A 12826-nucleotide genomic window follows, 5' to 3' on the forward strand; every position below is an offset into this window, starting at 1 on the left:
TCTTCATTTGTTCGGTTGACCAATATGCCTGAGATCTCACGAGAAGCTGCTCTATTTGAGGAGGCTAACATTGAAGATATTGGTGCTCAGCCAGAGCTGTTCCAAGCGAGGCGAAGAAGCTCTTCTCATCGCGCGCACCAGAACCAATCTCCAAAGGGCAAACATAGTCCGGTAAGAAATGGGGGCTCATTTCCGGATAATAATAACGAGGAGATTGAGCCCGAGACTTTTCCGACTTCCATATGTGATAACGAAGAGGTAATCGCGGTGGATGAGGAGGACCTACCGTTGGACCCAAATGAGATCTTGCCGTCCCCGGTTCCCAGTCCTATGACAGCTGGTGAGGCCGAGGATCAAATCAACGATTTCAACATTGTATTGGAATACCCGGAGCTGGAGTATGAGTATACTGATTCTGGGTTGCTTTCTGAGGAAATCAGAGATTGGTTCACGAGTTCTGATATGAGATGCATGACCAAGCTGAAGTTGATATCAGAGAAATCGAGTGATTTTGGAAAGTTTTATGACCAGGGAGCTACATCTCAGAAAAATGCATTGAAAAATTGTCTCACCAGACTTTTGAAGAACCTCGAGTACCCCAAACGAGGTAGTTTTGGTCTTTTGCAAGAGCTTGTCTATATCTTATATTCTTCGCTTGGGAGTTACGGGAACATAAATGGAACAGACCATCAATTGGAGCGCATAAGAATGTTTGCGCCTTTACTTCTCACTGCTTACAAAATTGATGGCCAATCTAAGTCAATCCTCTCAGTTGTGGCTAATGTTATTCTTGAGAAGGCTGATGCCATTCTTGCAACTATGGATTCATCTCCAGTTGAAGATGGTCAGACCTGGGATGACGAACTGTTTTATTCGCTGACCATCTTGTACATATCCATTACAGTATTTTTGGACTCAAAGGATGATAATTTGGTGTCTGAGCAAATGAGAGGGCTGTCGCAAATACTGTCAACGTTGAACTTTTTGCCCAGGATGTTAAGCATTATTGACAAGTGGAGGTGGTTGGCTTCGGACTCTGACGAAAAGAAGACGACAACACAGAATGTGAGTACTCCTCATAACATCAGAATACGAAACATCCTGATGCTTCTTTGGAAGTCGGTATCATTGTTGTTCGGGGACTCAAGAAGATATAAAGCCACAAAAGAGTTTTTAAAGGCAAGGCTGGAAACTGATAAAACATCTGAGAAATGGGAGAAGATCACACCTTTTGATTATCATCTCTACAAGAATGAGCTCATTGCCAGATACCCATCGTTAAGGCCTCAAACAGTTGAGCTTCCAGCTCTCTTGAACATGACTCTGGAGGATCAGTCTCCGGAACCGTCATCTCTTGAGACAACAACTCTCAGCAGAAGCAGCTCAATGTCTTCAATTGAGGTTGTGCAATCAATTTTGTTTAACCCACAGATCGAGAATGGAAAAAAAACTCCTAATAATGTCCCTGACATACACATCGCTACGCCGGCAACCTCCCCTAGGCTTGTACCAGCCCTTGGTGGGAGCTTTTCCAGCAACTCATTGAACGAAGAAAACTTGAACGGGAGATCAAAAAAGTTCTTTTTCACGAATCCATCGTTTCCAAACATATACCCTATAGATATTGACGACCAGCTGCCCTATAGCATCCAGCAGGCTGGTGAGCTATTCTTCTCCAATGTGCGACAAGACATTTACACTAAGCAAATGATTGCGACATTGGAAGAATTTCTTCATGAAAGTCAGATAACAAGCGACAAAAATGCCAAAAATGAGGTTGACAAGGGCATTTGTGATTTCTCCTCGGAGGACTTGAAAAAGAATCCCCTTTTCGTTGATGAGGTTACATCTTTAATGTATGTGGAGGAATTCTATTCTCTTGGTCTGAAAAACCTGGACTCATTGGTGGTTGTATTCATGAAGATCATGAGCTCAAATGTTGAGAGAGTACCACAATCTGAGAAGGAAATCGAGAAGTTGATAGAACTCCAGAAAAAGTCTGCCGCAGAACTTACAAAAAGGGAGAAGCAACAACTTGAAATTCAAAAACTAAAGGAAATATCACTGAAGGCTACATCTTCCACTGCATTCATGCTTCAGAAATGGTTCAAGCTGTCTCACTTTTTGAAGTTTGAGTATTTTAATGGTTTACTTCTTGACAACGGTTTTTTCCCTACGTTACTCAGGTTCTTGAACTCAAATTTCCAAAAATCTCAGATATCCTCTTCCTTGGATTACGGAGATGATCTCGAATCCACCAACAAGACGGTTTACTGCAGCTACGAGAAGCTTTCCGAGTTCAAAGATTACGACTTTTTTAAGCAGTCGTTGGCTTTATCTTCATGCTCAAGTGGAGCTTCCAATACATTACCTGTTGATGATGAGCAGCCAGATGATGGTATCGAGAGTGGAGTGCGGTTTACAGGAGGTGTTTTCGCGCCTTTTGGCTTCAAACGGGAGAAAATCAGCAAGATAAATCGGAGGCACTGCTTCATTTTGACCAACCTGTTCCACTCGCTGTACATGACAATTTCGAAGAATAAGATAAGACAGACGATTGAGTTTTTGGAGACTCGGCCATCTGAGACTCTGAGATTTTACTTGAGCTTCTACAATGTTCACCTGTACAAGCCAATATTGAAGATCATCAAACTCATTATTCCGTTCAATGGCAAGAAATGGAGATCCAATAACATGGACCTTATATCGTATGTTTATCTGTTCGAAAAAATTGGTCTCAAGGATGGGTGGCTGTCAAACGCAATACCGGCTGGGGCTACTGACCGTATTCGAAAAGCATGCGACCAGGAGTATGCCCTGAGATCGCTTGTTCGTTTTTATCATTTGTCGCACTACGGACACGAATTCTCGGCGAGTCCACTCGAATATAACCGGGACGACGAGTTTTTCCAAGAGGAGCTGGGGAAGGTGCTAATGGAAGACTTTGAGGGTCTCAATATATGATAGTGTACCACTCAACCCAGTGTTTACTTTTTAGGATAGCTATCTTTTTATCAATTTACGCGTTATGACTGCTTCTGAACAGGAAAACCACATATATTATAAACACGAAGCACACTTATTAATCAAATCTGATTGATTGTCACTATCTGCAATTCTACAAAGCTTCAGATTTGATTCTAGAGGGCCATCCATCAATCATCAGGTATATCAAATCTGAGTCATGATCCTTGGCACTCCCGAAGACCACCTGAAAGAACGAAGCTCCATGAGGACTCCGTCAGGAATCATGGGAGATTCGACGAATGTTTATGCGTCAAGTTCATATTCGAGGCCGACTTCAAAATCAGATAGGAAACCACCCAGAGATGTATACGCTGAACACCAAGCTCCTCAGCTCAGTGAAGCCCAAATTATAGCTAACCTGGAATATGCTTTGGTGGGAGAAACAACCGAATTGTTTTCTTATACTGCAGAAGGAGTGAAAATTCCATCAAATATAGACCTGAATATTTCGCAACATCTCCATGACTTCATCGAGCCAGCATGTATATTCAGAGGTCTACGCCAGATCATCGAGAATAAGTCGCAGATGACCTCCATGGTGAAACTTGGTCTTGTTTGTGCTATTGAAAGGCAATTAACAAGTTATCAAGAAGCCATCAATGAGGAATTTCAGAATTTCGAATTGCGACTATGTGACCTATATGCGTTTCTACGCCCCAAGATCGATGCCTTGAGGTTCCTTTGGTTTCTCGCATGCAATTTGAACATGGATCCTGATGCCTTGCTCTCTCTTGTGTACAAGTTTATTGGTGGAGACAAAGCTCTGGAGCAACTGGCTTTGCAGATTCTTCCAGAGATGGCTCAGCCATTTCACGAGCTGATGTGCTCTTGGCTTCAGACTGGATCGTTGCAGGTGGATGCAGCAATTGAGGAGGGCTTTTTTGTCAGCTCTAGCAGCACCAGTAGTCGGTCCAGAAATGTCACTGCTGGAGATGCTCAGTTTATACCCGAAAAGGTTCCTGCGTTTTTGTCCCGGGATATTGCAAAGCAGATTTATGAGATCGGAAAGACGCTAAATTATCTTCTGCTCACCTGTCATCAGAAATCTCAGGTTCACACGTTCTCTCAAGAGTTTCGCAAATCTGGATTGAACCAGTCCGTGAATACTGTGTTCACTGAGAGCTTCCAACATGAGATCAGAAGACTGCACAAAAAAGTCATGGCATATCTCAATTATATTATTCACAACAATCTTGATTTAGTGGGAGAGCTCCGCGTGCTTCGTGATATCATGCTAATGGGCAAAGGAGACTTCATCGAGAACTTGGTAATAGGATCCAATGATATCTTGTCGCGTCCTTCGTTTTCCATTCATCCCCAACAACTGAGTTCGTTATTGCAAAACTCCATGAGACAAACGAGTATACGGGGGTTTTCAGATTCGTACAAAAACCGCATAGATGCGATCTTATTTGACCAAGAAAACGGAAAGATCGGCTGGGACCTTTATACACTTGATTTCAAGGTGAAAGAAGAGCTTGATCTCGTGATATGCATGGGTAAAAGAAGTGCCAAAGAGTATCTGAGGATGTTCAACTTCTTATTACAACTTCATCGTTGCTCGTACCAGCTCAGTACATCTTTCCGGAAATCTTCCTTATGTCGGAAGCGGTTACCAAGAAGACTCTTGACTGACATTCGGAGAATCCAAAGGTCCCTGCGCAGTGATCCATTTTTTTCCATGTCGATTTTGGACAAACAGTGTATCTGGATAGTAGAGAACCTGAAGAAGTTTGATGCGTCTCGCAATTTGATGCTATCCTTGATTGGCCAACTGTGTCTGTTTTTTGACGAGGATATCATAACGCCAGGCTTTGACAAGCTGATGAGAAATTTGAATGATTCACATTCTTTGCTGAAAGGCTCAGGGACCGAGAAGGCATTACCACTGAGTCCACTCGCTCTTCAGAGGATAGTTGCAAACCCACAGAACATTGAAGAAGAGCAATCAGACTACAACATGCTCACTTTGGATGAGCTCGGAACTCTTCACCAGACGTATATTACATCGATATCACGACACACACTCCTTCAGCACACAAGCAAGTCTGCAGTGGGGAAAGTTTCCGGAGTCTTCTATTTTCAACATATCCAAAACCTCATTCAAATAGTCTTACAGTTTTGTGATCTGGACAAAGAATTCTTCGACGGTATCAGTGACTTGATCTCAACGATCCAACTCAGGACCGTGGGAACAATCGACGAGTCGCTTTCGCTGTATCATTCAAACCTAGAAGAGGATTTGGAGAAGATCGCCATTAGCCGTACCGAGCTGAGCACAGCCTTTGAACACACCAGAGGAGAGATTGTGGAAGATTTGAAGGCGGATTCGGATGTCAGGCTACAACTTTTGGGGTGCCGCTTATGAGAGTGTCACGTCATAGAGGAAATCTTTGATGATTGTATAATATGTCTTTAAGAAGTTGTAAATTGGTATACTACATACGAATACCATGCGAGGCATTTCAGATCCCAAACCATGATTCATTGTATCCTGGAATGCTATTTCTTTCCAAAAAAACTCAATAGATTGCTTTGCTGACCACTTGCCTTAGATTTAGGCTTCTTTGGAACTGGATCAGATTTTTCAGCTTTCTTTCGCGATGTGTAAGATGAAGAGGCTGGTGGAGCCGACTTCTTTTCCTCTTTTTTGGTTCTCGTAACCGTATAGCCATCTTCATCCACATATGTTTCAATTTCAGGCTCAACAGAGATCGGCCTAGTGTTAACAGCATCAGCAACCTCTTCTTCTGGTGCCTGCTCAATCTCCAGCTTCGATGTCTTTGGACTATCCTGACCCTTGAGTTCTACAGTGTCCACAACTGGAGATGCAACCTTCTTTTCAACCGTAGCCTCTGCAAAATCATCATCCATATCAAAGTCGTCATCGTCGTCAAAAAGTTTCTCCAGTTCCTCCTGGCGCTTTTCCTTCTCCTTCCTTTCCTCTTCAAGCTCAATTTTGGACTTCTTTGGCAAGTGACCTTCTTCAATATCATCAACATCCACTGAGCCAACTATCACCTTCTCAACTGGCCTTTTGGGTTCATTTTTCCGCGAAACGTATTGATACTTGGGTTTTGCTTGAGCTTTTGGCTCAGTTTTTGCATTTACAGTTTTACGCGAAACGTAACCTGACTTCAGTCCTGTGTCAACGCTTTTCGTCTCAGAACGTGACGCTACACGCGCCACTGGTTCTCTCTTTGGCTCTCTCTTTGGTTCCGAAACTGGAATTGGTCTCCTGATCCCGGTGTCCAAAAACACAATCTCTGGTCCTTTGATAGGTAGCACTTGCTTTGCATCACAAGGAGTCACCATTTCGTTATTGCACAAACTCTTCAAATCAGGCGTAGATACCGAGAGACTGTAAATATGTTCACTTTCAATGATTTCGAAAGAAGACTTGGTCTGAGACAATGATTGTGCTGTTGAGAGCTGAATCGTCAGCCTGGTGCCAGGTTGGGCGCTCGCCTTTCCTATCAAAACATATGTAGCTTTCACTTTCTCAAGATACTGATCTCTATACTCTGATAGTTCCCTCTTGGCATCGTCGATTGAAATATTTGTTTCGCGGCTCAGAGTTCTGTACGATATCTGAATAATCAACGTTAGGACTCTGATATGAATTCGCGGGAAAAAGCAGATACACTTACTACCCTTTTTTCCGAGAACAACTCGTTGGAGAGAAATTCAGACACCTCCTGTTTCATGCTTTGCTTTGAATTATTTATGAACTGTGAAGGATATTAGTGAAGCATGATTCACGCTTACATGCAACGCGTAACGTGTGGGTAGCCTCAAGTATAGATTACATAAGGAAGTAATCAGTATTCACACTACCCCATTTCGAGTGTCGAATTTTTCTTTGGCTTCAACACCAACGATTGAGGAGCCTAGTTGAAAGACACAACACCATCACGCTATAATGTCCGAATCAGAACTATCAGCTACTGAGGTTGAGCTTGCTCGCAAGTATGATCTGACGCCCAAGCTGACTGCTTTTTTGGACCGTCACTTGATCTACCCGTTGATCATGGCTCTAGATCTCATTTACGATGAGAACACCGTCACGCAATTGTCCTACGATCTGTTGAAGGACACTTACATGGTCAAATTTGAGAAGTCAAAGTTCTCTAATTTGTATCCTGGTAAGGAATTTCCAAAAGAACTTCTTGAGAAGGAGGAATTTGTGCAGAAGGAGCTTGTTAGATTGGACGAGAAGACCAAAGAGACCTTGAACGTTCTAGCCCAGCAATCTGTTCAGGAGCACTTGAAGCAGGACAAAGAATACAACAGACAGTTCTTGGAAAAGGAACACGGAATTACAGAAGAAAAGGTGTTGGAACTGTACGAGTTCGGCCAGCTCCAATACAACAGAGGAGACTATATGATGGCTTCCGATCTTCTCAATAACTTCAGGGTTCTTTCCACCAACTCTGATTTGAACATCAGCGCAACTTGGGGTAGACTGGCATCTGAGATTATCAGTCTTGAATGGGATACTGCTCTTGAGGAGCTGGTCAAGCTTCGTGAGCTCATCGATTCTAGATCCTTCAGTGATCCTCTCACTCAACTCCACCACAGAACCTGGGTTATCCACTGGTCTTTGTTCCCTTATTTCAACATTGAAAACGGTTTGGAGCAACTGTCTGACTTATTCTTTTCGTCCACTTATCTCTCAACTATCCAGGCCTCCTGTCCCTGGATTTTGAGGTATTTGGTGGCTGCAGTTGTCTCCACTTCCCCAAAGCATCACTCCTCTTTTGAGTTCCAAAAGAGACTCAGGGATTTGATCCGCGTGGTTTCCCAAGAGCAATACGAATACCAGGATCCTCTTACCGAGTTCATCAGAGCTTTGTACGTGGACTTTGACTTCGAAGCCGCGATAGCCAAGCTGACAGAAGTGGAGGTTGTGATCAAGGCTGACTTTTTCCTGTCCAACGGTGCCGGCCAGTTTCTTGAAAGTGCCAGACATCTGATCTTTGGAGTCTACTGCAGAGTTCATGAAAAGATGGACCTCCAACAATTATCCGCTTCTCTGAACCTCTCCAAAGATGAAGGAGAAAAATGGATCGCCAACCTCATCCGCGATACCAAGATGGACGCCAAAATCAACGAAAGCGAGGGTACGGTTATCATGAATCATCCAGCTAATAGTGTTTACCAGCAAGTCATAAAGAAGACAAAGGGTCTTTCTTTCAGATCAAACCAAATTCTAATGGCTGCTCTTCAAAAAGAGTCCTCTTGAGTGTTATAATTAGTTCTTTATACATGATAGTGTACGCATAGTTGTTTTCATTTTCTCACTCGTTCATATATACAAAACCTTCTTCGTAACCTCCTCTTCCTCTTATTTCGCCTCACGCGGAACAATCTCATAATCCTGGAAATTCCTGTGGAACACGGATTTCACGGGACGGTCCTCTTCAATTCTGGGTAGATTGTCCAGAGAACCTGGCTCATTGAAAAATTCTTTCTTGCATATGTCCACAAGCTTTCTGAAATCTTCTTCTGAGCGGTGCATGAGCAAAGCGTCCACATTTTTTTGCGTCAAGGCATTGACTGGGAGACCTTGTAGCTCTAACCTTGCAACAACCTTTGCCATCAACCAAAACTTCATTTCCCTCTCACCATTGTCAACCAGTTCCAATATAACTTGAGGTGCATTGTCACCGAAACGGTTTTCAAGTTTCAAGATTCTCGTGTAACCACCCTGTCTATCGGCATATCTTGGAGCAATGACATTGAATAGCTTTGGAATCGTTGTGCTATGTTCGAACAGGTTGGCCTTGCATTTTTTCAAAGAGTACTCGACGTTATCTGTTTTTTTAGCCTTTGTTATGAGGTTCTCTATCATCCTTTGTGTTCTTTTGGCCTTGGCCGCTGTGGTCTGTATCGATTCATGCTTTATCAACGATGAACATAAGTTCATTAGCGTCAGACGCACATCTTGAGCATTTCTTTGAGGGTTTGTTAGTAAACCACGTGAGACATAAAATATGAGTATAATTCTATATTGCATACCTTCCCCAAACCATATTTGCTCTTGCTTTGTAACTAACGGAAACTCTCGATAATTTGAAAACGGTCTCGAGGTCTTTTGACGAAAAACTCCACCGGAAATGTTCAGCACACATTTCCCAGGGCTGCGTAACCCCGAAACGACCATCTGTAACTGGATCATTTAATAAACATCTTTTCAGCAATCTTTCGGGGATTAATAGACATCTTCCACTCGTGTTTGACAAAAATGGGCGGTAGAATACATGGATTTTTAGGAGGTACGTTTAACTTCATCTTCTGCTGATTTTTTCGATGACTCTAACTTTTTATAAGGCGTTCTGCTGACGGCCTCGTTGACCTACTTAACTGCTCTGCAAATTCGCAAGAACAGGGACATCGTTTGTTCCAGCATCAGAGAATATGAGAGTATACTGGAATCGAGAAATGAACCCATAATACCCAAGTCGGACATCATAAACTACACCTCCCGTGCAACCACCCTAGAAACAGCAAAGGATATATGGAACGCTGAGTTGACAAAAAGCGTGAATTGGTTGTACTCTATACAATGGTTTGAGGCTGGGCAAAAGCTCTTGAGCAACGTTGAGAGCCTTTCTGGTAAAAAAGATACATAGATGCATATGATTATATATACGGTGAACCCTCAATCTGAAGACGACCCTTTCACATCCGATGTATCATCATCTAGACCAGGGATAGGATGCGTTTCAAAGTATTTTTTGATCATTCTGTTGACGAACACATTAGCAATTGGAGCAAACAAGCTCACAAAGAATGCAATAATCACTTGAAAAACCCAGAATTGTCGCGGGCTGTTGCCTAAAACAAAGGTACTTAACAAATAACCCGGGGTATCCGTCGTAATGTAGTCATAACCTTTGTCGATCGCCCTGAAAATTATCTCGGCACATTTATCAGCGCTTATTGCTTCAGAAGGGCCCTCAATCTGCTTTGTGATCTCCGGTTTTGTCTTTTCCTCTTCGACAAAGCCTTCGGACATGAAGTTCCCGGGAAACGCACATTCCACCCTGATGTTATACACTAGACACTCTTGCCTCAGCACATCGGAAAGCGTCTTCACAGCAGATTTGAGAGGCGCATAATGGCCATAACCTATGAAGGGATATGTCGCGAGCACTGAGGAGCAAAACAGGATATGTCTCCTATGCTGGGGTTTGACTTTAGCCATTTTCTTCAGTCCAGCATGCGTGAAAAAGGCAGCGCAGTTGTAATTTGTGTTGATGCCTTGCTTCAAGTCTGTCGCAGTCAGATCAAGGAAAAGAGCAGGATGGGAGTATCCAGCACAGTTTATCAATATATCAGGAGTTTCAATGCTGGTAAAGACTTTCTCACATTCCTCGTACAATGTCAAATCAGCACTCACAAATGAGACTTTCTGATTAGAATTGACCCTAAAATTTTCGATTTCTTTGGCTGTCTTCGATAATTTAGCCTCCGTCCTGGCCACAATCACCACACTTGCACCCTTGGAGAACAGAAGCCGTCCCAGAGCGGCACCCAGACCTTGAGAGCCACCTGAAATTACAGCAAGGCGTCCATCAACATCAAAATCTGCAGAGAACAGCATAGTTACCAATTTTCAAGAAAAGTTGCAGCAGAATCTATCGCCACAAGAACAGCTTCAGGGTAAAGGCCACAATAGCTTCAACGAGAACCTTACCTAGAAGTGTGCCCTGCACACACCAGAAAAATGTACAATGTGGGGCACCCCAGTGCATCTCGCCCAACTATTCATTTAATTCCACGAAGAACCGAAATAGCAAGAACTTCCCAATGAGTGAGAAGACACAAACCCTCTTGATCGAAATTTCAAAAAGTGAGGGCTACAGGATCCCTGACTGTACAAAAAACCTAAAGTGAAATTATAGACGCGTGTATGAAAGAGGGAAAATGAGAGAAACCCAAAAGTAATCTAAGACGGTAAAAATTATAGGGCCGTAAGCTCCAAAACTAGACCATTCAGAAACCACACTCGTTTAGAAAAGAGAGAAACCAGGAAAAAAAATATCTGATTGGAATTAACTCCAGCTTAAGAAGAACGTAGACTAGTACTAGAAAAAAAAACTCTTACTACAAAAAAACATCAAAAGAAAAATGACACTAGGAACTAAGCCGGTTTGTAAACTTAAGAAAGGGAATTGGGGCAACTCGTAGAAGCGACTATAATACCAGCGTGGTCACTTAATTCAACACTAGCTCAAACAAGCCGAAATCAACAAGCCACAATACTAAATCATGACGTTTTCATAGTTTGAAGCCTGAATTCACAAATCCAATACGGGCAGATATGATTCAGCATGTGCCATGCTTCCCAAACCAAGAAATTCAACTAGAGTACAGTGGCTACTAAACTCAATCCCTCTGTAGGCAAATCTGCGGAAGTTATATTCGCAAAGCTTTCATGCATGTATCTATAGTATCCTCAACATTGAAATATTGACATAAGGGAAGGGACAATCGATCTACGGATTCACTTCAAAAGACATTAAATATCCTAAAGGAGTCCAAAACCAGAGAGCTCTACGGAACAAACATCTTGTTTTATATCATGATTACATCCAAATACAGGCCAAGGTAGGGCGAGCCCGAGAGAAAATTAAGGAAACAAAACCCATGAAGCTCATCCAGATCACCAACCACTCCATCCTCTTGTAGACGGTTGTACTCAAAATGTTCCAAAGCACCGGTGGAGAAGTCAAACCTTTCCACTATTCTTCACAATTTGCTCTGTATACCTCAAGCCCGATCATTCTTCAGTCAGAAAATGCTCAAGTTCCTCAGAAATCAAACAAAGCAACAAAATGATAGACAGACCTACGCGCTTTCCTATCATATAAACATATTTCGTAAACTGCACAGAGGTTACTTCAATACCCTTTAGTAAGCTATCATACTCTATTGCGCTACAACGCCAAGGACTACTGTGGTTCATAGTTTAAGAAGGTATATACACATTAAGCCCATCACGGCTCAGCAGTTCAATACTCAATCAGTATAAATACCCTTATATCGCAATCTAACCTAAACGGCAAAAACCCGGTTTGGGGGACGATCCGCACAGACTTTACTACATCCTAGAATGTAACCATAAAGGACAGCATTATCATCTGTAAGAAAAGTTATCAAGTTTTTTTTGAGATCACTGATGCGAAAAACAGAATCTAAAAGTCAAATTTATTAGATTAGATTGCATAAACGGTGTTAGAAACCGCTAATCGCTATATTGATTCCCTTTCCTTGGTGGAGCGCCAATAAACATATATCTTAGTCATGACATATTTCACTATCAGCGTGACACTACAGTATATCTGTTGAGATTGTATCCATTTTAACATTATTTGTTGAAATTGCTGATACGAGCAATTCATTCTGTTTAAGCTGAAAACACAACGTTCAACATCTAAAAGAAATCTGTCCCGTTCAATGTCTGATTCAAATGAACCTTATAGAAAGAGAGTTCACAGTCTATATGGACTCATAGATTTATAATTTTATTAATTTCAACATTATTCGCCCTGATGAATCACTGCCATATACCTGTCGATAGCATTCACTTATTTGTCGAATCCTAATTACCAAGATCACGAAAAGACATAAGCACTGTCACATACATGTCATTCTTTCGTCCCGCCTGGTTTCAATACCTGTTTTCACCATTACATTGCGCGGCCAAGAAGTTATCAATTCTTGATCATGACGAAATCCAAGGCTATTTTCGGCTCAAGTCTAGTCAATCAAAAGGGGAGAGTCTATATTG

At 42.3% G+C, this 12826-nt stretch overlaps 7 protein-coding genes across 7 annotated transcripts; 4 read left to right on the forward strand and 3 right to left on the reverse strand.

The window, feature by feature from the left end:
* Positions 1-24: 24 nt before the first annotated feature.
* Positions 25-2964, forward strand: KUCA_T00000239001 (uncharacterized protein; the record flags this gene model as incomplete). Its single annotated transcript, XM_022604759.1, has 1 exon — positions 25-2964. One exon carries the CDS (start codon positions 25-27, stop codon positions 2962-2964), a length of 2940 nt encoding a protein of 979 aa, XP_022456296.1.
* Positions 2965-3184: 220 nt separating this feature from the next.
* KUCA_T00000240001 (uncharacterized protein) lies at positions 3185-5395 on the forward strand (the record flags this gene model as incomplete). Its single annotated transcript, XM_022604760.1, has 1 exon — positions 3185-5395. One exon carries the CDS (start codon positions 3185-3187, stop codon positions 5393-5395), a length of 2211 nt encoding a protein of 736 aa, XP_022456297.1.
* Positions 5396-5529: 134 nt separating this feature from the next.
* On the reverse strand, positions 5530-6734 carry KUCA_T00000241001 (uncharacterized protein; the record flags this gene model as incomplete). Its single annotated transcript, XM_022604761.1, has 2 exons — positions 5530-6618; positions 6678-6734. 2 exons carry the CDS (start codon positions 6732-6734, stop codon positions 5530-5532), a joined length of 1146 nt encoding a protein of 381 aa, XP_022456298.1.
* Positions 6735-6949: 215 nt separating this feature from the next.
* Positions 6950-8272, forward strand: KUCA_T00000242001 (uncharacterized protein; the record flags this gene model as incomplete). Its single annotated transcript, XM_022604763.1, has 1 exon — positions 6950-8272. The coding sequence occupies one exon, from the start codon at positions 6950-6952 to the stop codon at positions 8270-8272; it is 1323 nt and encodes a 440-aa protein (XP_022456299.1).
* A 102-nt stretch (positions 8273-8374) lies between these two features.
* Positions 8375-9062, reverse strand: KUCA_T00000243001 (uncharacterized protein; the record flags this gene model as incomplete). Its single annotated transcript, XM_022604764.1, has 2 exons — positions 8375-8984; positions 9049-9062. 2 exons carry the CDS (start codon positions 9060-9062, stop codon positions 8375-8377), a joined length of 624 nt encoding a protein of 207 aa, XP_022456300.1.
* Positions 9063-9274: 212 nt separating this feature from the next.
* KUCA_T00000244001 (uncharacterized protein) lies at positions 9275-9662 on the forward strand (the record flags this gene model as incomplete). The annotated part of the gene is made up of 2 exons (XM_022604765.1): positions 9275-9305; positions 9361-9662. 2 exons carry the CDS (start codon positions 9275-9277, stop codon positions 9660-9662), a joined length of 333 nt encoding a protein of 110 aa, XP_022456301.1.
* A 29-nt stretch (positions 9663-9691) lies between these two features.
* On the reverse strand, positions 9692-10636 carry KUCA_T00000245001 (uncharacterized protein; the record flags this gene model as incomplete). The annotated part of the gene is made up of 1 exon (XM_022604766.1): positions 9692-10636. One exon carries the CDS (start codon positions 10634-10636, stop codon positions 9692-9694), a length of 945 nt encoding a protein of 314 aa, XP_022456302.1.
* Positions 10637-12826: the final 2190 nt, after the last annotated feature.

Source organism: Kuraishia capsulata, genomic scaffold (genome assembly GCF_000576695.1).
Source record: "Kuraishia capsulata CBS 1993 genomic scaffold, Kuraishia_capsulata_scaffold_1, whole genome shotgun sequence".
Lineage (NCBI taxonomy): Eukaryota > Fungi > Ascomycota > Pichiomycetes > Pichiales > Pichiaceae > Kuraishia > Kuraishia capsulata.